Source organism: Sorex araneus, chromosome 3 (assembly GCF_027595985.1).
Source record: "Sorex araneus isolate mSorAra2 chromosome 3, mSorAra2.pri, whole genome shotgun sequence".
Taxonomy (NCBI): domain Eukaryota; kingdom Metazoa; phylum Chordata; class Mammalia; order Eulipotyphla; family Soricidae; genus Sorex; species Sorex araneus.
In genome coordinates this window covers 44,733,738-44,759,175 of record NC_073304.1, presented here as the reverse complement: position 1 = coordinate 44,759,175, position 25,438 = coordinate 44,733,738, and the positions used below count along the sequence as shown (strand labels likewise).

General features: G+C 43.1%; 1 protein-coding gene across 1 annotated transcript in view; it reads right to left on the bottom strand.

The window, feature by feature from the left end:
* The window catches only part of DLGAP5 (DLG associated protein 5), a 43,895-nt gene extending 34,296 nt beyond the window's left edge, over window positions 1–9,599 (bottom strand). The window contains exons 1-2 of the mRNA XM_055132075.1: window positions 9,483–9,599; window positions 922–1,160 (exon numbers count right to left, since the gene is read on the bottom strand). Coding sequence (XP_054988050.1) covers window positions 922–1,159 — 238 coding nt within the window. The 5' untranslated portion in view covers window position 1,160; window positions 9,483–9,599. The remainder of the gene's footprint in view (window positions 1–921; window positions 1,161–9,482) is intronic.
* Between the last annotated feature and the right edge of the window lie 15,839 nt (window positions 9,600–25,438).

Genomic DNA, 25,438 nt, shown 5'->3' with positions numbered 1-25,438 from the left:
TTTAAGACACATTATTTTAAAATTCTGCTCCCCAAGATCATTCTTTTCCTTTCTGCTGAAGCTGATTTCTTCCTAAGATCACTGAATTCTTTGGATAATGCAAGGATGAATAATTCTTTTATTTTCAGAGTTTTTAAAGGTCTTTATTTGGGGGGGGGGCCTTTTGTGTCACATGTGGTGATGCTCAGGGGTTACTCCTGGTTCTGCACTCAGGAATTACTCTTGGCAGGGCTCAGGGGGCCATATGGGATGCTAGGGATTGAACCCCGATTGCCCACATGCAAGGCTAACATCTACCTATTGTACTTTTGCTCTGGCCCCAATTCTTTTATTTTCTTTTAAAGCTTTTTTTTTTAATTGTATTTTTATCTATTTATTGCTTTTTGGGTCATACCCAGCGATGCACAGGGGTTACTCCTGGCTCTGCACTCAGGAATTCCCGCACGCAGTGCTCAAGGGACCATATGGGATGCTGGGAATGGAACCTGGGATGGCCGTGTGCAAGGCAAACACCCTACTCGCTGTGCTATTGCTCCAGCCCCCCAATTCTTTTATTTTCTATGAAATTTTTCCACTGGAAGAGAATAATTTCAAGGAGTCTTCATTCAGTTCTAGTTTTATGTCCCTTATCAATTTATCTTATCAATACTAACTCTAGCTCCAGACTTTAAGGTTTCTATATGGCAGCATACAGAATGAAGTGTTCAGACACATCAGAGGCAAATGGCTTTAGTCTAGCAAGGGAACCTTCACAATCTTTATGATAAATAGTTATTTTCAGTATAGAAAACACCAAATCATCTTAATGATATTTAAAAGCTCCATTCTTTGGTTAGGAATTTTTTTTAAAAAACTCAGACTACTAAATCATCTTTTATTCATTCATCAAAGCACTGAAAACTGTAATAGATCTTTACGTACTTGGTTTCATAGTGGCCTTTTTGGGAACAAGCTCTTCAGAAGTCTCACTTATTTCAAGAAGACTTCTACCTTCCGTGATTGGAATGTTGACATCTTTCAAACCAAAGAGTCTATTTCGCTGGTATTCTTTGTGTCTGCTTTCTTTCTGAGACAGTGATTTTCTTTGAGCAATTTTAGTTCTAATCATCTCAGTACTTAAATCCTTCCTATGTCGAGCAGTAAAATGTGATGAAGACATCCTGTAAGGTAAAAGAGACAGAACAACTTACATGGATTTTCCTTTTATTATTTTTTTAATTAAGTTTCAGCTATAGAAAAGATAGTACAGAGGTTAAGACATTTGCCTTGTACATGGCCAACCCCGTTGATTCCCAGTACCACACAAGGTCCCCTGAGCAACGCCAAGAGTGACCCCTGAGTATGAGCCCATCAGATGTGGGCCAAAAACCCAAAGGGGGAAAACAGATTCTGCTGAAGGCCTGAAAGGCTGTTTAAATGGACACATTCACAAAACCCAGGAAGTAGAGCTGGGCCTAGCTGGCACAACTTCCCATTTAAAAATGGTCATTGTGAAAGAGATCACGCACCGAAGACTGCCTAGACAGCCCCACTCGGGTTGGAATTATCTACCCTCTACATGACAGCTGCCAGAGAAAGAGCAAAATTGTCAGAAGGTCAAAGATCAAGTCCTTTATGACAGTTCATACAAATAGTCACCTCATGCTCTTAAGGTTCTCTGTGGCACTCTACTAGGACAAAACTCTGGTCAATAATAATGTGCTCTGAGACCCCACTCTGAAATACAAGAGGACAAGTTCAAGAAGAGACTGGAAAGACCAAAGAGAAGTTGCAACTTTTAGAAGTTTTGGGTCCATCACTAAAAAAGGTAATGGGGGGGGTGGGCAGAGAGGTGGTCAGAGCAGGTGGTATAGCAGGTTGGCACTTGCCTTGCATGTGGCTGACCTGGATTTAATTCCCAGCATCCTATACAGTTCCCCAAGCACCACCAGAGCACTGCCAGAAGTGATTTCTGAGTTCAGTCAGGAGTAATCCCTAAGTTCTGCTAGGTCTGCTCCCCTCCACCTCAAAAAGGGTGGTTTTTTTTTTTTTTTTTTTTGCTTTTTGGGTCACACCCAGCAATGCACAGGGGTCATTCCTGGCTCATGCACTCAGGAATTACCCCTGGCGGTGCTCAGGGGACCATATGGGATGCTGGGATTCGAACCCAGGTCAGCCGCGTGCAAGGTAAACGCCCTACCCGCTGTGCTATCACTCCAGCCCCAAGGGTGTTTTTTTTAAAGCATACAAATGAAAATTAAAAAATTAAGACTGCAATACTCCTCTTGCCCTAACTCAGAGACTTTTGAAATAAAGATATCAAATACAAAATGGAACATGAGGCTCTATAGAGTGGGATGAAGGTTATCAAAAACTAAACATTACAACTTACTTTGTGGTTTCTAAATAGGAGCTTGAGATTGCTGGAGGAAGGAAGAAGTGAAGTTCAGGAAATTACAGTCTGGAATGTAAAAAATAGTCTCAAGTCTTAACTTTCCCCTGGCGATGTATGCAGGCAACCTGGCATATTGTTTCTCAAACTAAAAAACAAATCAAACTAAAAAACAAACCTACTGGATATGCCAGGGTAATAAGTAGGCTGCTGGATGTACAAGACAGGAAAAAGTGGGAGTTTCTGGAGAATTACCATAGTGATGCAAAAGGATAAACATATCAGTTTGACCTTGTAAGGGAAAAATAAATTATTTACAGTAATGTTAGAAATCACCATTTACATGGCATGTGCCCCTGCCCCTCGCCTTTTTATTACAGTGATTAAAACAAAACAAAACATAGATCCAAGTGGAGAAAGAGAATTGGTTCTCTAGAATAAACATCTCTGAGGTAGAGTTAAAGGGGGAGTGCGGGTGAGGGGGGGCGGGCAGAGAGAGATAAAGACAAGGTCAAGGCCAGTGTTCTCTGGATTACATCAAATTCCCCCTCTTTTCTCCTTTCCCTCCCCTTCCTATATGACCACAGGAAGATCTTGGAGGGTGGGGGGAGGTGGGGCGGGGTGCGAGGGTCTGCCAGGCACCAGCAATCTTGAGTGTCCTGGCTCTAGACAGTCTCATGACTACCAGTGAGAGCAACTCTTAGAGCACCAATGCAGGACTAGCCCTGCATGGCCAGATGTGGCCCCAAAACAAAAATAGTAGAACGTAGTAGAACTAAAATAAACAAAAACACTATAGAGGGGCTCAACAGCAGAATGAGCCAAATAAATATCAAATCACTTAACTCAGGGTTAAGGTGAAAAAATATAAACTTTTAAACAAAGAACAAAAAAATTAAAATTTTAATGAAGAAAACGTAAGATTTATGGGAGCGTATCAAGAGGGTCAACATTTGCATCAGAGGGTTGAAGAAAGAGGATAGAGAAAGGAGAATAATTCTTGTTTGGGGGTCACAGCTGGCACTGCTCATGGGTTACTCCTGGCTTTGCATTCTGAAATCACTCCTGATGGGCTGGAATGCCTGTAATCCAACCAGGGTCAACTGCGTGCAAGGCAAGAACCAAACCCTCTGTACTATCTCTTCAGCCCCAGAAAGGGGAAGAATTCTTAGTTGAAGAATAACTGAGAACTTTAATAATCTAAGGTAGGAGATAGCTATCCAGATTCAGGGATTTCAAAGAATTCCAAACAAAATAAGCCCAGATAGACATAGTAATTAAATGGCAGAAACCAAAGATAGAGACAGAATTTTAAGACAGCATGAAAAAAAGCAATGATTCACAGAAAAGAAAACCCCCATAAGATTCAGCAGTTTTCTCAACAGAACTTGACAAGTCTAAAGGGAGTGGAATGAAATAACCACAGCGTTAGATCTTTGGATATTTTATATCAGGACCAGACCTCCAACCAAGAATACTCTATCTGTTATCACTAGATTCAAGGGAGTGATTAAAAAAACCTCTTGGACAAATAGAAACCCATGGTCACTAAACTGGATTTGCAAGAAATAGTAAAGGTTGTTCTACAAAGGGTAAAGAAACCAACTTGGAAATAGTGAGATACTTAAAAAACAAAATGTAGGAAGAGAGAGAAGTGGGATCTCTTAGAATGCACCCAAGACAGATGAGTGGATAAAGAAGTTGTGGTATATATACATAAATGAAACACTACCCCACTAAAAGAAATGTGCTTGCCTTTTGTCATGACAGGGATGGAACTGGAGGGGGTCATGATAAGCAAAATAAACCAGACGAAATATAAATACCAGATGATCATTCATTGGTGGCATATAAAGAAGCAAAGCAAGGAAAACAGAAATGTCTAATGAAAACAAACCATTAGACTCTAACAATAGAAAAGAAGTAATCAAGAGGATTGAAGGGGTTGAACAGAAAGGGTCCTATGGACAGTGAAGGGTGTCGGTGGTATTGGCACTTTGATGGACATGGTATGTTAACAGTGTATCCCCAAAACACAAACATTAAACCGTAACCAATGTTAGTTTGTAGATGTAGCTCAGAGGTAGAAGGGTGAGTGCATTGTGTATATGAGATCAGGCAAAGTCTTGGTCCCACAGCACCACTAAAAGCCACTGTCATCCCGTTGCTTATCGTTTTGCTCGAGTGGGCAGCAGTAATGTCTCCATTGTGAGATTTGCTGTTACTGTTTTTGGCATATTGAATACACCACGGGTAGCTTGCCAGGCTCTGCCGTGTGGGTGGGATACTCTTGGTAGCTTGCTGGGCTGCCCGAGAGGGATGGAGGAATCGAACCCGGGTTCGCCGCATGAAAGGCAAACGTCCTACCACTGTGCTATCGCTCCAGCCCACCACTAAGAGAAGCAAACAAAAAAACTGACAATACCAATTGCTGGCAATGCAAAAATGGTTAGCCACTTTGGAAAAACATTCAGCAGTTTCTTACATAGTCAAAAATACGTACTGGCTGGAGTGATAGTACAGTGGGTAGGGCACACCATATGGTTCCCTGAGCGTCACCAGGAGTGATCCCTGAGTGCAGAGTCAGGAGTGAGTCCTGAGTACTGCCAGAAGTGGCCTCCCAAAACGAAACAACACTTAACAATGATCCACCAATTCCATCCTTCACATTTATCTCAAATAAATTAAAATCATATATGTAAATGCTTATAGCAGCCTTTTTTATAGTTGCAAAAAATTGGGAAGCTAAATTTCATTTAACTGGTGAACAGAAAAACATACTGTGGTCACCTACACAACAGAATATTACTTAGCAATGAAAAGGAGCACACTATCGATACACACATCATAGACAAATGTAAAATGCTCTAATCTGTGTGAAACCAAGCGAAGGGGCCACAGGAAGCACAGTGTGTAGGGGCACTTGCTTTCCAGGCAGGCAGTCACCCTGGGTCTGATCCCCAGCACTGCATATGGTTTCCTGAACTTCAGCAGGTGTGATCCCTAAATGCAGAGACCAAAAAAAAAAAGTCTATTCTTAGCGGGCTGGGAGACGAGTTAGTGCCTACCTTTCAGGGTGTGACCTTGAGTTCAATCCCAGTGCTGCGCAAGTGCATGGAATGCAATCCAGGCAACTCTGCCATCTACAATCCCCAGTGACAAGCCAGGGATGGAGTACTGCAATCAAGGAGTGTGCAGTCCCTAGTGAGTACTGCACTACAACTACATAAATGTGCAGGCACCATAGCCAGCAGCACCACTCCCTTCGAGCAGGTGTGAGAGCACATATAAAAAGTGAGCTATTCCCAAAGACACTACACCATAACGCGACAGAGAACCATAGCCAAGAGTTTAATTCCCAGCAAGTATGTGTGCAAACACAACCAGTTAAATGGAATTTAGCTTCCCAAACACAACCTCATGTGAAAACCCCAATGAGCAACCTTAAATGGATGTGCGGTTACTACTATCTGGCATGTGTGGAAATCTTGGTCACTATAACAGCATCAACAGAGAAGGAGAAGAAAAAAAAAGTGTATGATTCCACTGTTAGGACACAAGGATTAGTGGGTTGTCAGGAACCAAAGAGAGCTGACACACTGACTATAAAACAGTAAGGAATATGGGTCGTTTTTGGGGTTTGTTTGTTTTTTTTGAGGGGAATAATGGGTGGAAGATGTTGATCATAACTATTCTATATCTCATTGTAGTAGGTAGCTACAAGACTTGATAACACAAAGAATGAATTTTGCTATAGGCTACTTAAAAAATTAATTATTTTCAGGAAAATAAACCCCTCACAATCAGGAAGTTTAAAATGTTATAGGTCCACTATACTCTTCAAGAACTGAAAATATCCGCTAAAACACTCCAACAAAAGAATTGGTGGGGCTGGAGTGATAGCACAGCGGGTAGGGCCTTGCACGAGGCCGACCCAGGTTCGATTCCCAGCATCCCATATGGTCCCCCAGCACCGCCTGGAGTAATTTCTCAGTGCAGAGTCAGGAGGCCAGGAGTAACCCCGTGCATCGCTGGGTGTGACCTCTGAAGCCAAAAAAAAAAAAAAAAAGGAAGAAAGAATTGGTAGTGTAGTAGAGATGCTAACACTACAATGGTAATCATATTTCAATATAATATGTATCTAATCTTGGGGCTGTATGATAATACAGCTGGCAGGACGTTCCACGTGGCCGACCGGGGTTTGATCCCTGGTATCCCATATGGTCCCCTGAGCATTGCTGGAGTAATTTCTGAGAGTAGAGCCAAGCGTAACCCCTGAGCATTGCCCGGTGTGATCCAAAAGTACAGCGGGTAGGGTGTATGACTTGCAAGTGGCTGACTTGGGTTTGATTCCCAGCATCCCATATGGTTCCCTGAGAACTACCAGGAACAATTACTGAGTGCAGCATCAGGAGTAACCCCTGAGCATTGCCAGATGTGATCCCAAAACAACAACAACAAATAGGTGGACTGAAGAAAATAGTATGGTGGGTACGGTACTTGCGTTACACACAGCCAACCCAGCTTCCATCTTCAGCACCCCATACGGCCACTTGAGCATTGCCAGTTGTGGCCCCAAAAAAACTTATTTCTTTTAAAAAAGGAAAACATGCAGAAGAAATTCATCAAATTAAACATATTACACAATTTCATGCAATTAACTGAGTTTTTTAAATGGGGATTTATTTTTCTCTCAAAAGACCTGGATGAATTTAAGAGTCCAAGCTGGGGGTTGGGGCACCAGGGAGACGACTCAAGGGGCTGGAGTGCATGCTTGACCCCAGGTTGAATCTCTCTTATGCTTACTGGAGCCCTGCAAACAAAGTTCTCTATAATCTAAGGAGAGTTATTACAGACTATGCTGATTCACCACCTCCTGCAAGTGTTACTTTGCTAAATATTAAAGAAAAAACACACTCACATGCAAAAGAAGCTAGACTATCTTACATCATATACACAAAGCAATTCAAAATGCTCTAAAAACTGGATTGTAAGATGTGAAAACCATGGAATACTAAGAAAACATAAGCAATACACTGCTTGATACTGCCTTGGACATAGGTACTTTTGAAGATTTGACCTCAACAGTAAGGAAAACTAAAGTAAAGGGTACTCAATAAAGCAAAAAATCTGCCCTGCTAAAGAAACCACATCAAGGCCAGAGAGATAGTACCTAGGCAGGCCACCTTGCAATAGACTGACCCAGGTTCAATCCCTGGCACTCCATATGGTCTCCAAAGCCTGGTAAGGAGGGATTCCTGAGTGCAGAGCCAGGAGTAAACCTAAGTACTGCTGGGTGTCATCCAAAAATGAAAAAAGGAAAGAAACCATCACTGAAATGTAAAAGCAACTACCAAAATGAGAATTTCCAACTGAGTGGGAGAAGGTATTTGCAAATGATGCCCATAATATAGAGCTTAATATCCAAAATATCTAAACAACTCAACAAAAAACAACCTGATTGTGCAACAGGCAGAGAAGCTGAACAGAATTTCTCCAAAGACTTACAGATGGCCAACCATCTGTAAGTAAGGCACCAGGAACATTGTCCAGATGTATGTCATCACTTATCATTAGAGAAATGCAAATTAAGAAGTGGTGAAAAGGGAACACTTGTGTTCTGTTAGTGGGAATATAAATGGGTGCAGCCTCCACAGAAAATAGTATGGAAGGGCTGGAGAGATAATACAGTAGTTTCTTGCCATGCATGTAGCCAACCTGGGTTTGGTCCCTGGCACCCAATATTGTCCAGTAAGTTGTGTCTATAGTGACCCTTGAGTGCAGAGCCTGGATTAATTCCTGAGTAGCACGAGGCCCCAAACCAAAAATAAAAACAGTATGGATATTTCTCAAATATTAAAAATTATGATATTATTTATTTCATTTCAGAGGGTTTATCCAAATTAGTGTATCCAAATTAGTGTTTTCGTATTTCTTGGGAAAACCCTTTGAAATGAAATAGTTGCACTCTTATGTTCACTTAAGCATGTTTCACAAGAGCCAAGATATGGAAACCTAAGTGTCCACTAAGAGATGAATTAAAAAGTGGTGTGTGTTCATATATATTTAGTTATTTATATACATAAATGTTTAACAAGATTAAATTTTACCATTTGCAACAATGTGAATAGACCTTGAAGGAAACATGCTAAAGAACATAAGTCACCCCAAGAAAATAAAACCCACTATGAGCTTAATCATATGTGAAAGACTAATAAACAAAGCAAACAAAAAGTCTCAGCCAAAATGATGGTGATCAGGCAGGGAAAGAGGAGGGTGGTAATGGGACAAGAAAGAGGACAGTGTTGGGGGGGGGCTGGAGGGGAGGAGGGGAGTCGGGTAATGGTCATAGAGAGTTGAAGGATGGAAACTACAGTCTTGGTGGCAGACTGGTAGTGCTCCAGGTAACAAATACGTGCTCTTCTAGGGGCCCTGGGAACCTGAGCTACAGTCTACTCTGTACACGCCAAAGCATAAATAGGGTATGCCTGAAACATATGCGGTTTTCCATACCAAAGTTCCCTCAATTAAAAAAAAAATCTCAAATTAAACGAAAAGGGAAAAACGTATACATTGGCTATTTAAAAAAAAAAATTCAGCGGAGCAAGAATATTAAAGGCAAGTTCAACTGTGGCAACCCTTACGTTGGGTTGTTGTCAATTAACTAATTAACTCTTCATATTGGCACAACTAAAAGGTGATGAAGTTTGGATCACAAGTGGTGGCTTTTCACACACCACTGAATTCTCGAGGCTTTTCTTTCCATCCGAAAGTCTGGACCGCCTTAGCCGGGCCCGCCTAGAAGTTCTCACAGAAACGGGGCGTTGTTGTTTTCACGGCACCTGGGAGGGGCTACTGGAATTGCCGGTCGGCTGCAGGGGGCAGGACTAAGGGTCCTACAGCTCACCCTCCTCACCGCCTCTCGCCATTTCAGCCCCGAGGGTAAAACGCAGACTCCAGCGCCCAAGGCAACAAACAGGGGCCCGGGGAGGGGCAGGGGCAGCCGCCCGAGAGAGGCGCCCCGCTCCCCGCCGCTGAGCCGCAGTCTCCTCTCTGAAGTGTCCAAGGAAGCAGGCCAGCGCCCGCTCCGCCGAGTCCCAACACCGCCTACCTGAAGCAGCTGGTGGCGTGAAACCTCTGTCAAACAAAAACGTGCAGGAACTCTCCCACAGGAAGACCACCGCCGCCTCCGAAGCGCGACCACCCGAAGCCCGAACCTCTACAAAATTCAAACCTCCCGCACCGAGTCGCTGATTGGAGGGGCTTAACTAGTGCTTCCGGGGGAAGGTGCCCGCCCCTTCCCTCCGGAGAGAATTGCGATTGGTTCGCTCCTGCGACATTTGAATTGATTGAAAGGTGAACAGACGGGTCAAAGGAAGAGGACGGAATCCGTAGAAAAGTCCGAGCCGGAGGGTTGATTAGGAGCCGGGAAGCGGCGCCGGGGATAGTGGGGTGGGCAGCGAGTTTGGTGTCCCGGGGTCGAACTCCCTAGGACTCGCAGGCATTGACTGGAGGTCCAGAGAACCCCTTCAGCGAGGGGCGGGGGTGGAGGATGGGGGTGTAAGTATAGTGTGCTGGGCTTTAGCCATTGTTTAATCATCTAATATAGCAACACGCTGGGATGTTTCTGAAGACTTTAAAGGGGCCAGAGGGATAGTACAATGGGTCAGGCACTTTCCTTGTACTGGGCCACCAGTTTTGATACCCCAGCACCCTATATGGTCTCCCAGATACCATCAGAAGTGATCACTGACTACAGAGTCAGCAATAAACTTTGGGCATCCCTGGGTGTGACCCAAAAGAAAAAGAGAGCTTCTCATATCAGATTTCTCATAATTCTCTTACTATGGCCTTACAATGTCTCTAAGCTTTTTTTTCTATTCCATTTTAAGAAATTGAAGTCAAATTTAACTATAGTGAAATTATAATGGGGCTTATATAATTTTTTATGATGTTGGTTTACAAGACTATATATGCTTTAGAGCTGCAAGTTAATGCTACTTCAAAATTCATGATACCACACTTAGCACACCCCCTTCCCCTCCCAACCGTCACTCCAGAGTTTGTTTTTTGTTCGGTTTTGTGCCCTTGAAAAACCCTAGTTTCTTAAGTGTGTAATTGGAAGGAGGCCCTGGGAATGACATCATATAAAAGAGCCAGTTTTGCAAAACCTGAGCCTGAGTTCTCTCTCCTGGGCTGCCCCCATACTCTGGATGCCCTGCGGTGAGGCCAATGTGCGACCCTGAGAGCTCGCCAACCAGAACGTGCAGGAGCAGCACAAATGAAAGAGCGGCTACCCTCTGCGAGCACCAAAGCCCAGTGTGTGAGCACTGCACCCACTCCAGTGATGGTCATCACAACCGCAACAAAGGGAAAGGAAGGGGATGCAGGGAAAGTGTGCAAATGGTTGAGTTTGGCCACAGCTGATTAGAATGTTAACGATCAAGAGTTCACTGTCTGCCAGAGAGGCAGGCTGGGAGTGGGGTGGGGGGTGTTGGGAGGGAAATTGGGGACACTGGTGCTGGGAAATGTACACTGGTGGAGGGGTGGGTGTTGGAACACTGTGTGACTGAAATCCAATCGTGAACAGCTTTGTAAGGGTCTCACAGTGATTCAATTTTTTAACAAAAAAAAAGAATTAAAAAAAAGACTTCCCTGCCTCTTCCCAGTTTCCCACTCTTTAGGCAACCACCCCCGCCCCCACCCCATGTTCATTACCATATAAAGGAAATGGTTGGTACTCTTTCTATCTGCCTTCTTTTTTTTTTTTGCCTCCTTTCTTAAAGTAAGGTTTTTGAGATTCACCCTTAATCTTCTAGAATTAGCAGTTGTTTTTATTGCTGAAAAGTATTTATCAGCTCACCCATTGGTGGACTTTTGGGTTCTAGTTTTTCACTTGTATAAATAAAGTTGCCATAAACGTTCTTGGATAACTTTTTGAGGGCATGTTTTATTTGACTTGGAAGAAATATAGATATGGGATTTCTAGGTTTATATACTTTATAAGAAATTGCCAAGCAGTTTTCCAAAGCGGCTGCACCGTCTTACATTAGTCATGTGCAAGAGCTCCAGCTGTCCAACATGCTTGCCCACATTTGGAGTTGTCAGTCTAATTTTAACCCTATGAGTGGGTGTGAAATAGTATCTCCTTTTAATTTCATAATTCCCCTATGACTGAGCATCTTTTCATGCTCTATTGATTTTTTTATATTGTGTTATGTGAATATCTATCCAAGTATTTTTCCTGTGTTCTTAAAATTAGGGGCTAGCTTATTAAGTGTGCTTGTCCTTTTTATATAATTTGGTAGGAGTTCTGTCTATTCTGGTTAGAAGTTCTTTGTGAAATCATTGTATCACTATCATCCCTTTGTTCATTGATTTACTCGAGTGGGCGCCAGTAACGTCTCCATTCATCCCAACTCTGAGATCTTAGCGGCCTCTCCTTACTCATCTTTCCCAACGATTGGAGGCTCTGTCAGGGTCAGGGGAATGAGACTTGTTGTTACTGTTTTTAGCATATTGAATACACCACGGGGAGCTTGCCGGGCTCTGCTATGTGGGTGGGATACTCTCAGTAGCTATCTCCCAGGGCCTGGAGAGACAGTACAGCCAGTAAGGTTCTTACTTTGCATGTGGCCAACCAGCAGGATGTACCCTCCCCAGAAATAAATAAATATGTTCTCCCAGTATGTGTAGTTTATTTTTTTTAAGAGAGGGGTAGGTTTTTGGGCCATTTACTCCTGGCTCTGTGCTCAGGAATCATTCTTGACAGGCTTGGTATATGGTTCCAGGATCAAATCCAGGTTGGCTGAGTGCAAGGCAAACAACCTACATTCTGTACAATCTCTACAGCCCCTACTCTCATTTTTGAAGTAGGGGCCATCCCCAGTTGTGCCCAGGTGGTGCTGTGGGCCTAAATGGGCAGGTCTGGGGGTACTCAGACCTAGAGGTTTCCAGGGCTCTTCTGTTGCTGGGGTTGTGTTTCCGCCCCATGTTGCAACTTGAAATCAAGAACTTGCACGTGTGAGACAGATATTCCACCACTTGAGTTTTTTTCTTGGACCCTGGATTGTTTCTTTCTTGTTTATTTGATTATATTTGGGTGCCACATATTCAATGGTTATTTGCAAGCTTGGAGATGGTAAGATCTCTACACCTTTACAGTTTGGCAGGTTAGGAAATTATTTTTCTTCTTTATTAGTTGCATTCCTATAGACTATTTTGATTTGGGGGCCACACCTGGCAGTGCTTGGGGCTTATTTCTAGTTCACACTCAGGGATCACACCTGGCAAGGCGCAGGGGACCATATGGCGTATGAGCAATCAAACCCAGGTTAGCCAGGCAAGAACCCTACCTGCTGAATTAGCTGTCTGGCCATCTCTTATATTTTATAATAAACTTCATAAAAGATAATCATAAATCTCAGTTGGATTCTGACAAATGATCTCCTTCATAAAAATCACCAAATTCTCCAAAGGATTCTACTGCTATCTGGAGGAACAATTTTATCAATGAAGCCTTGAAAAATATTCACATTAGAGAAACATTGAGAGCTCATAGAAATAGCTCAAAGGACTGGAGCTCACATCACAAGTTCTCCTGAGCACCTGAGCTCAGTGCCAGGAGTTAGTCCCTGAACACTGTCAGATGTGACCAAAACACAAAACAGTGAAAACAAAAGAAAGGGGCCAGAGTGATAGTATAGTGGGTACGGCATCTGCCTTGAATGCTGCCAATTCTAGTCCACCAACCCCTGTCAGAAATAATCTCTGGGCACCACTGGATGTGATTAAAAACAAAAATAAAAAGAAAGAGATTGAGGGAGGGAGGGAAGGAGGGAGAGAAGGAAGGAAGGAAGGAAGGAAGAGAGGAAGGAAGGAAGGAAGGAAGGAAGGAAGGAAGGAAGGAAGGAAGGAAGGAAGGAAGGAAGGAAGGAAGGAAGGAAGGAAGGGAGGGAGGGAGGGAGGGAGGGAGGGGAGGAGGGAGGGAGGAGAGGAAAGAAAGAAAAAGAAAAAACAAAAGATAAACACCGAATGCAATGGAAAGTCAAAGTATTGAGAAGTTTTAAATAAACTGAATATGAAATTTGGTTTTAAATTAAGATTTAAAATATTTCATTCTATACTGTCATACTGTCATCCTGTTGCTCATCGATTTGCTTGAGCGGGCACCAGTAACGTCTCCACTGTGAGACTTGTTGTTACTGTTTTTTGGCATATTGAATATGCCACAGGTAGCTTGCCAGGCTTTGCCGTGCGGGCGAGATACTCTCGGTAGCTTGTCAGGCTCTCCAATAGGGGCGGAGGAATTGAACCCGGGTCCGCTGCGTGCAAGGCAAATGCCCTGCCGCTATGCTATAGCTCCAGCCCATTTCATTCTATAATGACTACTAATAGGTTAGTTGGGTTTTATTTTTGTTTTGTTTTGTTTTGGAATCACTGACGGTGCACAGAGTTTACTTCTAGGTCTACAATCACTTTAGGCAGGCCTCGGAGAACCATATGGAGTGCCAGGAACCAAACCCAGCTTGGCTGCACGCAAGGCAAGAGCCTCTCCTATGGTACTATCTCTCCAGCCCAATCATTGCTAATAGTTAATAAACTTGCTATGTACCAGACACTGTTCTGACACTGTGTTACCCTACAAGGTAGTTTCAAGTAAGAAGGTCTAATTAATTGCCTGAAAGTAACCTGATCCAGATCACACAGACAAAAGAAGATGAAAAAGTATTTGAAGGACATGTCAAAATTCTAAGTTTCCTTAGATCTAGAGAATATAATAATAAATTTTGTATGGTTACATATTTTCCAAATTGTCCTATAATGAACCTAAACTGTCATAATTAGTAATATGTTCAAAATCAAATATTCAACTTATTATACACAATAATAAGTAAATTTATCCCCAACCTCAAACTGTACTACAAAGCGGTGATAATTAAAGTAGCATGGTATTGGAACAAAGACAGATCCATAGACCAGTGGAATAGGGTTGAACATCCTTATGCACACCCTCAAATATATGATCATCTAATCTTTGATAAGGGAGCAAGAAATATGAAGTGGAGCAAGGAAATACTCTTTAACAAATGGTGCTGTCCACCGAGCCAATTTCACTGGGCACCCCAGATAGAGCAGGTGCAGTCTCCCCGCTACCCCAGAGGGAATCCCAGTGACGTAGAGCTTCCACAAGCAAGGCCCAGGTATGTGGGTTCCAGGGTTCCTCAGCCACCAGGCTGTCCCTCCCCAGCTCCCCGCCCACACACTCATCCACCTGGCTGTCACACCCACAATGTGCCTCCAGGCGCCATCTTAGCACAGCAACAGCCCTGGTCTAGAGATGCCCAATTGAATCCCCAAATGGATTAGTGCCCTACATAAATGTTTCTGGAACCCAACCATTTATAATCTAGAATTCCAGAAATGCAGTCGTGGCACCCAAGATTTTCTAAATGAGCAATGGACAATAAATGATCTAGCACCTGCCCCTGGCAAGCAGGCTTGAATGGTGGTGGAAAAATTTGAGCAAAACATAATGCCCCGAAGTGGAGAGAGAGAGTATTGGGGAAATTGCCTGCCATGGAGGAAAGGTGAGAACTGGGATGGCAGCGGGGGTGGGAGTGGGGGGAATAATATTGGAGACACTGGTGGTGGAAAGTGTGCACTAGTGGAGGGATGGGTGTTCAATTAATGTACAGCTGAATCTCAAATATGAAAGCTTTGTAACTGTATCTCATGGTAATTTTTTTTTTAAAAAAAGTGACTCAGCAGTGAAGAAACCCAGAGGGCACCATAACACCGGAGAATTCTCCAGGCTCTATACCAAGCCAATATCTCTGGGACCCCCAGATGAGCAGGTGCAGTCTCCCCACCTTCTCCAGATGGAATCCCAGCGACCATGAGCATGGCTCTGGTATATGGCCACAGGAATATTTCTCCGAAGCGTGCAGCTGTTTATGAGACCGCGCGACCTTTCCTGACATACAAAGTGAGCAATAGAAAATAAATCATCTAGCGTCTGCCCCTGCCCAAAACTAGAGAGAGAGCGAGGCTACACACAGGGGCTCATGGGATGGGAGGTGAAACCGGCCCCTCTCCCTGCCCCGACAAGGCCCCGAGTTGCTGCCCATGAATGGCTTCTGGCTCCTGAATGGCCATAATCCCAGAGGCACACAGACCAACCTGGAAACCCAGCGGCTTCTGGCAGAAATGCATCTGGACTGAGCACTAAACTACGGCACTGTGCCACCCTGGTTGGGAAAGGTGTTTGTCCATTCTGCCTTTTCTTCCTGCCATTGTGGTGGCCACCACCTTTCCAGAGCTTATTGGACAGCCAGCTATGAGACTGTAGTGACGTGACACGCAGGGCCTCACGGGAGTGGGGGTGAAATCGGCCCCTCTCCCTCCCCTGACAAGGCCCTGAGTTGCTGCCCACAATGGCTCCTGGCTCCTGAATGGCCATGATCTCAGAGGCACACAAAACAATCTTGGAACCCAGCGGCTTTTGGCAGAAATTCTCCAGACTTATTACTAAAATGCTCTTCATATCAGCAATAGAAAAAAAAATTATCTAATTATGTATTTTCAGCAGATCTGAATGTTGGGGAAAATTCCAAATAATAATGGTGGATCTTTTGTCGAAATATTGAAGGTGATCAATGCGGAGAGAGTAAGGCGGAAATCATCTGCCACATAGGCGTGGGGAGGGGCGGAATGGGGGGTATAGTGGGGTTCTTGGTGGTGGAGGGTGTACTGCTGAGGGGATGGGTGTTTGATCATTGTATGACTGAGACTTGACTGGAAAGCTTTGTAACTGTTCTCATGGTGATTCAATAAAAAATAAAATAAAAAAAGTAATGTGGAGTTCATGCCAAATTCAATCAGCTTAATCAATGGCTGAATAAATAGCAGTACTCCTACATTTTTTTAAAAAATGGTACTGGCAAAACTGGACAGCTACATGCAGCTACATGCAAAAAAAAAAAAAAAAAAAGGGCTCAGACCTCTACCTAAGACCATGCACAAAAATCAGATCAAAATGGATTAAAGACCTCAACATCAGACCAGAATCTATAAGGTACATTGAAGAAAAAGTCAGCACCCTCTACGACATTGAAACTAAAGATATCTTCAAGGATGAAACGCCACTGACCAAGCAAGTGGAAACAGAGATAAACAAATAGGACTATCTTGAATTAAGAAGTTTCTGCACCTCAAAAGAAACAGTGACCAGAATCAAATACAGTCTACAGAATGGGAAAGGACATTCACCAAATACCCTTTTGATAAGGGGTTAATATCAAGGATATATAAGGCACTGGTTAAACTCTACAAAAAGAAAACACCCAATCCCATCAGAAAATGGGGTGATGAAATGAACAGAAACTTTCTCAAAGAAGAAATTCAAATGCCCAAAAATGCTCTTCATCACTTGTAAAAAACTAAAGCTCGCCGAGGGGCGAGTGCACTCTTGAGCTCTCTGGGCGGCTCTGTCTCACCGCCCGCGTTCAGTGCCCTGGAACCGCAGTGTGTGGGCTGGATCGGGACGGCCAGGGGTTAAGGGCAGGCGAAGGAAGAACGAGGACCAAGCTGGTGGCTGATTAGTTACCGTTTATTCAATCTTCCACCTTTCTTATCTTCTGCACTCCCAGCTCCGTCCTCTCTCTGGATCAACTGCCGCTTCTTTCTGGCTTCTCTGTCTCTTTTTCCTCTCTCGCCCTTGCCGCTAGGTTACACCCAGCCAGGTAGCAAAATCAACATAATAAAGCCCTTCCTGAGGGCTGTCAGGTTTAAAGGGAACATAACCTAGGGGCGTTTTAAAGCCCTTCCTGACTGCCAGTAGGCAAAATACCTCTTAAGGGTTTTTTCTCCTCTCCCCATTCCAAACACTCATTAATATCTTAATACTAGTTATTTTTGCATGGACATAGCAAGAGATACTTTGAGGTTTGCAAGGCAGCTCTCCTGGCAACATCTTGCCACAGGCTCAGACCACAGCACTCAGGCCAGATTAATCATTCCTCACCCTAGCAGGGTCCGAATCTAGTATCACTGTTTGGATCATGACAACATTTGTCCATGATCAAGCTCTTAACTTATAGTTAAGCATTAGGCACTTTGGCCAGGCCCATCTCGATGCCAGGGTAGCACACAACTCACCGCTTGCCCTGGGTCCTTCTCGTCCCACATTGTCGGGACCCTGCTTTGGGGATGCTAGGAAGTAAGGGCAGCTGAGGCTTAGGTCAAGAGAACAGATGCCCTGGAGGAAAATATCATGTAGAGTCAAATGACTCCCAGGTTACAAAAGCATAACATTTGTTAAGTCTTCCTGTGTCCATACAAAAAAGGACTTGCTCTGAATAAACTATGCAAAGGACTCAAGGAGAAGAGAAAAACATTATTTACAAGTCAACAGAACACTAAGAAAGAAGCTACAAATAAACAAAGAGGAATAGGAGCACTGTAACGGGAGTAACCCAATAAACCTAAACTACTGAGGCTATGTTATGCTACAATCACTAATCATCAGGAAGATGCAGATCAAAACAACAATGAGATATCATCTCACACCACAGAGATTGACACACATCCAAAAGAACAAAAGCAACCAGTCTTGGCATGGATGTGGGGAGAAAGAAACTCTCCTTCACTACTGGTGGGAATACCGACTGGTCCAGCCTTTTTGGAAAACAATATGGAAGTTTCTCAAAAAGGTAGAAATTGGGGGCTGAAGTGATAGCACAGCAGGTAGGGCGTTTGCCTTGCACGCAGCCGACCCGGGTTCAATTCCCAGCATCCCATATGGTCCCCTGAGCACTGGTAGGAGTAATTCCTGAGAGCAGAGCCAGGAATAACCCCTGTGAATTGCTGGATATGGCCCCAAAGCAAAAACAAACAAATAAAAAAACTAGAAATTGAACTCCCATTTGACCCAGGAATACCACTTCTGGGAATATATCCTGAAGATGAAAAAAAAAACCAGTAGAAATGACATCTACACTACACTTGTATGTTTATTGCAGCACTATTTGCAATAGCCAGAATCTGGAAAAAACTTAATAGCCCGAGAACAGATGACTGTAAAGAAACTTTAGTGTATCTACACACAATGTAATATTATGCAGCTGTTAGAAAAGATGAAATCATGGAATTTGCATATAAGTGGATGGACATGGAGAGTATCATGCTAAGTGAAAAGAGTCAGAAAGAGAGAGACATAGAATGTCTGCACTTATTTGTGGAATATAAAGTAACATAATAGGAGACTAACACCTAAATGTATAATCTCCAGGACACTTGGGAAGGCCCCAGCGGTTCTTCCTCTTGCCGCCTGGGGTTGGGTGATCTCAGGCTATTTCCCCACTTGGGCCAGTCAATGCCATTGACGGGCGGAGGAGGAAACAAAGGCCAAGCTGTTTATTCCATTTTTCCCCCGTGCGCCTGTTCCAGTCTCATTAAGCTCTCCATGCTAGTCTCACACTGCCCCTGATTCCCGTCTCCTCCTGTCTCTCTTGCTCATCTCTATGCTCCATCTTGCATCCTTGTCTCTCCTCTCTCTGTGCGCCTGCTCCTGAATTTTTCTTCTACATTCTTCTCCCTCTGTTCCCCTTGCTAGTCTCTCTGCGTTCCATCTTGCTGCCCTCTCTCTCTCTCTCTCTCATCTCTCTCCAACTGTCTTGTCTCTCCCCAACTCCCTAGCACTAGGGGTAGACGCTACACCCAGTCCAGTAGCAAAATCAACATAAGAAAGCCCTTCCTTTGCTCAAAATACCACTTAAGGTGTTTTACTCTTTTCCTTAGTCCAATAACTTAATTAACATCTTAATTAACATCCTAATTTGACTTCTTCATATTATTCATTTTGTATGGACATAGTAAGAGATAGATTGAGCTTGGTAGGGTGGCTCTCCTGGTAACATCTTGCCACAGACTCAGACTATAGTGCTCAGGCCAGATTAATCTTTCCTAACCCTAGTAGGGTCCAAATCTAGATATTACTTTTTGGATCATGACAGAATTTGTCCATGACCATGCTCTTAACTTATAGTTAAATATTATGGCGCTTTGGCCAGGCCCATTTCAATGCCAGGTTAGCACATAGCTCACAGCTTGCCGTGGGTCCATCTAGTCCCTTGTTGGGACCCTGCATTTGAGGTGCTGGGAAGTAAGGGCAACTGAGGCTTAAGTCGAGAGAACGGATGTCCTAGAGGTAAGTATCATTCAGAGTCAATTAACTCCCAAGTTGCAAAAGTATAGCATTAACTGTTTTCTAGTGTCCATACAAAAAGGACATTGCTCTGAATTAATATGCAAAAGACTTAAGAAGAAGAGGAAAACAATATTTACAAGTCAACAGAGCACAAAAAAAGAGGTTACAAATAAACACAGAGGAATGGAGCACTGTGATGGGAGTAACCCAATAAACCTAAGCTCCCTGTGGCAAGGCAGAAAGGACAAACCAATGTTATCTTACATCTAAGAACAGTAGAGATAAGGGTCAGGAGCATTGCTCCATGGCTTGGAAGCCTGTCTCATGTGCTGGGGGAAAAGGCAGCTGGGATAGAGAAGGGACCACCAAATAAATGATGGTTGGAGGGCTCACTCAGGATGGTAGATGCGTGCTGAAAGTAGGCTATGGGCCAAACATGATGGCCACTTAGTATCTGTCTTACAAACCTAAATGAGAGAGAGTAAGAGGGAATGTGCTTGCCAAAGAGGCAGGGGTGGGAAGGGGTGGGGTGGCGGGGGTGATACTGGAAACATTGCTGGTGGAGAATGGACACCGGTGGAGGGATGGGTACTTGAACATTGTATGACTGGAATGTAATCACAAAAATTTGTAAGTCTGTAACTTATGGTGATTCATTAAAATAAAATTTTTTAAGAAATAAGTAAATTTAGTGCTGTCACCCAATATTGATTAATGCACATACAAAGAGCATTCCTACTATTAGATTGCTTTTTAAAAAAAATTTAAATGAGGAAATAAAATGATTTAGAAAATGCATTGATCAACTCAGAGTGTTCCTTTCAATGAGTGTAAAACTCCTTAGGTTTGCATTAAATCCACTCTTTCCCCCTATGCAATATAAACTGTAACTTCTCCACAATGAATCTAATGCATATAATTTAAAATAAATCTGATCAAAGCATTGCAGTGTCAGCATTACTGCTACAGCAGTTGGGTTTGACTCATTTAATACTCATTCTAAAGTCCTCACTGTAGGGGCTAGAGAAAAAGTACAGCAGGTAGGCCACTTGTCTTGCAGGAAATTGTTCTGGATTCAATTCCTGGCATGCCATTTGGTCCCCTGGGCCCACCAGGAGAAACCCTGAACACCACTGGGTATGTCCCAACTCAAAAATAAGTAAATAATGTCTTCCCTTTAAAGCAGCACAGCCCTTTAAGCACTTATAGGAAAAATGTGTGTGTGTGCATGTGTGTGTGTGTGTGTGTGTGTGTGTGTGTTATGTATTAATAGCACCATGACTAAGCTTCTGATTTGAATCTGCACTGTAGCACTGTCGTCCCATTGTTCATCGATTTGCTCGAGCGGGCACCAGTAACGTCTCCATTGTGAGACTTGTTGTTTCTGTTTTTGGCATATCGAATAAGCCACGGCTAGCTTGTCAGGCTCTGCTGTGCGAGCGGGATACTCTTGGTAGCTTGCCAGGCTCTCTGAGAGGGATGGAAGAATTGAACCCAGATTGGCCGCGTGCAAGACAAACGCCCTACCCTCTGTGCTATTGCTCCAGTCCTGATTTGAATCTATACTCCTCCAATTTCAATGTTTATGTTCTTTCAGGAGTACCAGGTTGCCTTTCGTGATCACACCATATTGTTTCTCTCTCTTTTAATTCTGATATTTTTAAATACGCATGTATACCAAAAGCAGATTATCAGTATTCACTTTGGAAAATATTCTGATTATATGAATTTACCCAAAGACCCTAATTAATGAAGGGCAGAACTGGAATTTAACTACCTCTTCACTTTGCCCTCTAAGAAATCATTGTGAGGTTCAAACATGCCTGATCTCTGGCAACTCAGATAGGCCCTGTCCTAGCTGACTCTTACAGAAACCAGGGCTTCCCATAGTGTGTGCTGTGGACCAACAGGGCAACCTTAAGTTGCTTAGGGGCCACTGGGACCACATGTAGTGGGTCTCAAATGCTATGGATTGCCAGGATTTAAATTCATGACCTTGTGGATGCAAGTCACACATCCATGGCTGCTGAGTGATCTCCCAGCTCCTCATTCATTTGTTTTTGTTTTTGCTTCCTTTGTCCTTGAGTTGAATCCCCAAGGATGAATATCATACATCCCGTTCAATATATCTTACTGTTTCAGGTCTTAAGTCTAAATGTCTAAGTTTTTTATACATTTTGAGTTAATTTTTGTATATGGTATTAAAATAGTGATTCAGTTTTCCCTTTTGGCACTAGGTTTGTCCAGGGTTCCTCTCATCATTTTGAAGAGACTTTCCATTCTCCATTGGATGGTCTTATCTCCTTTGTTGTAAACTAAACATTTCCTTTACTTTTTAAAATGTGGCTATTAGAAACCATTTTAGTTGTGTATGGCCTGTATTATATTTATACTCAAAAATGTGCTCAGGGGCTGGAGCAATAGCACAGTGGGTAGGGTGTTTGCCTTGCACTCGGCCAACCCGGGTTCGATTCCCAGCATCCCATATGGTCCCCTGAGCACCTCCAGGGGTAAATCCTGAGTGCAGAGTCAGGAGTAACCCCTGTGCATTTCTGGGTGTGACCCAAAAAGCAAAACAAAATAACAAAAAAACAAAAAAACCCAAAAAAGTGCTCAGCAGGGCCAAAGTAATAGTACAGAGGGTAGGGTGCTTGCCTTGCATGCAACCAGCCCAGGTTTGGTCCCCAGTACCACATATGCTCCCCAGAGCCTTGCCAGGAGTGATTCTTGAGTGCAAAGCCATGAGTAAGCCCTGAGCACATTGGGTGTGCCTCCCCATAAAAGGAAAAGTGAAAATATGTTCCCAGTTAATAGAAAATCACTGCTTGCAATATCAGTGAGATGGGAATGTCTCACTCCTACTGGAAAGATCTGAGCCTTATAGATTATTTTGACACAGAAATCTGCCTCAATTTCTTAACCAGTGCTTCAGAGAAGGTATTTTTTAAATGTAGTTTCCAAGAAAACAGATAATGAGGCTTGAAAAATATTCCTAACAATAACTTTAAAAGTTTTCAAAGGTAAGAGACCAAGACCATGTAAACAATATTTCTGCTCAGGGAGAGTGATAATTTCAGAGTGATAATTGCTTTATTTCAGTCACCCATGGCACCCCCCTGCCCAGCACTGATCCTGTTGATGCCAGAGCAAAGATTAACAGAATCTCAGCTGCAAAACTTAATTCCCAACAACACCAATCCTTTATATTTTTTTTTTGTAATTTAAAAAATTTTATTGAATCACCGTGAGATAGTTACAAGCTTTCATGTTTGGGTTACAATCTCACAATGATCAAACACCCATCCCTCCACCAGTACACATTCCCCACCACCAATATCCTGGGTATACCCCCCCTTTCCCACCCTCCCCAGGCCTCTAAGGCAGACAACATTCCCCATACTCTCTCTCTCTACTTTTGGGCATTATAGCTTGCAACACAGACTCTGAGAGGTCATCATGTTTGGCCCATTATCTACTTTCAGCATGCATCTCCCATCCCAACTGGTTCCTCTAGCCATCATTTTCTTAGTGATCCCTTCTCTATTCCATCTGCCTTCTCCCCTCCGCTCATGAAGCAGTCTTCCAGCTATGGGCAATCCCCCTGGCCCTTGTATCTATGGTCCTTGGGTGTCAGTCTCATGTGATGCTACCCTACACTCCACAAATGAATGCAGTCCCTCTATGTCTGTCCCTCTCTTTCTGACTCATTTCACTTAGCATGATACTCTCCATGTTTATCCATTTATAAGCAAATTTCATGATTTCATCTCTCCTAACAATTGCGTAGTATTCCATTGTGTAGATGTACCAAAATTTCTTTAACCAGTCATCTGTTTTAGGGCGCTCAGGTTGTTTCCAGATTTTGGCTATTGTGAACAGTGCTGCAATGAATATATAGGTACAGATGTCATTTCTACTGTGCTCTTTTGTATCCTCGGGATATATTCCCAGAAGTGGTATTGTGGGGTCATATAGAAGCTCAATTTCTAGTTTTTGAAGGACTGTCCATATTGTTTTCCAGAAAGGCTGGACCAGTCAGCATTCCCACCAACAGTGAAGGAGCGTTCTTTTTTCCCCACATCCAGGCCAGCACTGGTTGCTTTTGTTCTTTTGAATGTGTGCCAGTCTCTGTGGTGTGAGATGATATCTCATTGTTGCTTTGATTTGCATCTCCCAGATGACTAGTGATGTGGAGAATTTTTTATGTGCCTTTGGGCCATTTGTATTTATTTTTTGAGGAAACTTCTGTTCATTTCTTCTCCCCATTTTTTGATGGGGCTGGAGGTTTTTTTCTTATACAATTATACAAGTATCTTGTATATCCTGGATATTAATCCCTTATCATATGGGTATTGGGTAAATATTCTTTCCCAGTCTGTGGGCTCTTTCTGTATTTTGGTCACTGTTTCTTTTGAAGTGCAGAAGCTTCTTAGTTTGATGTAGTCCCATTTGTTTATGTTTGCTTCCACTTGCATGGTCAGTGCTGTTTCGTCCTTAAAGATGCTTTTAGCTTCAACGGATAGTTCTGCCTACATTTTCTTCTATGAACCTTATAGAGTCATGTCTGATATTGAGGTCTTTAATCCACTTTGATCTGACTTTTGTGCCTAGCATTAGACAGAGGTCAGAGTTCATTTTTTTACAGGTAGCTATCCAGTTTTCCCAGCCCCATTTGTTGAAGAGGCTTTCCTTGTTCCACTTTGCATTTCTTGCTCCTTTGTCAAAGATTAAATGGCCATATATTTGGGGGTCTGTGACAGGATATTCAACTCTGTTCCACTGGTCTGCAGGTCTGTTTTTATCAACATACCATGCTGTTTTAATTACTACTGATTTGTAGTAGAGTTTGAAGTTGGGGAAGGTGACACCACCCATCTTCTTTTTTCTTTCTTTTTTTTTTTTTTGCTTTTTGGGTCACACACAGCGATGCTCAGGGGTTACTCCTGGCTCTGCACTCAGGAATTACTCCTGGCGGTGCTTGGGGGACCATATGGGATGCCGAGGATCGAACCCAGGTCGGCCGCGTGCAAGGCAAACGCCCTCCCCGCTGTGCTATCGCTCCGGCCCCCCATCTTCTTTTTTCCAAGGATTGCTTTAGCTATTCGTGGGGGTTTATTGTTCCATATAAATTTCAGGAGTGTTTTGTCTATTTCTTTGAAAAATGTCATGAGCATCCTGATAGGGATTGCATTAAATTTGTATAATGCTTTGGGCAGTATTGCCATTTTGATAATGTTAATTCTCCCTATTCATGAGCAGGGGATGTGTCTCCATTTCCTAGTGTCCTCCTTTATTTCTTGAAGTACTGTTTTTTTTTTTTAACTTTTTATTAAATCACCATGTGGAAAGTTACAAAGTTCTCAGGTTTATGTCTCAATTATACAATATTCAAACACCCATCCCTTCACCAGTGCCCATATTCCACCACCAAAAACCCCAGTATACCCCCCGCCCCCACCCCCTACCCTCTACTGTAAACTAATGAATTTCACTTCATTTTCTCTTTACCTTGATTACATTCCATAATTCAACACAAAACTCACTATAGTTGTTGGAGTTTCCACCCAAGAGAGACAGACCTACTACCAAGGAAGCATTTGATAATTAGTTTTCCATTGCTGGAAATGAAGAGATATGTAGCCCCACTGCTACAAGTACATAACACTTTTTTTTTCCTTTTTCCTTTTCCCTTTTTCTTTCCCCCTCACCCCCCTTCCCGCGCCTCATAGTATGGTGTACGCCACGCCGCATCGGGCAGTGTGGGGCTTTTGCTTAGTTCACAGTCCAGAGAGGTGGCTGCTACATTAATAACCTTCAATATTTCAACAAAAACTTACTGTTATTATTTGGAGTTTCCC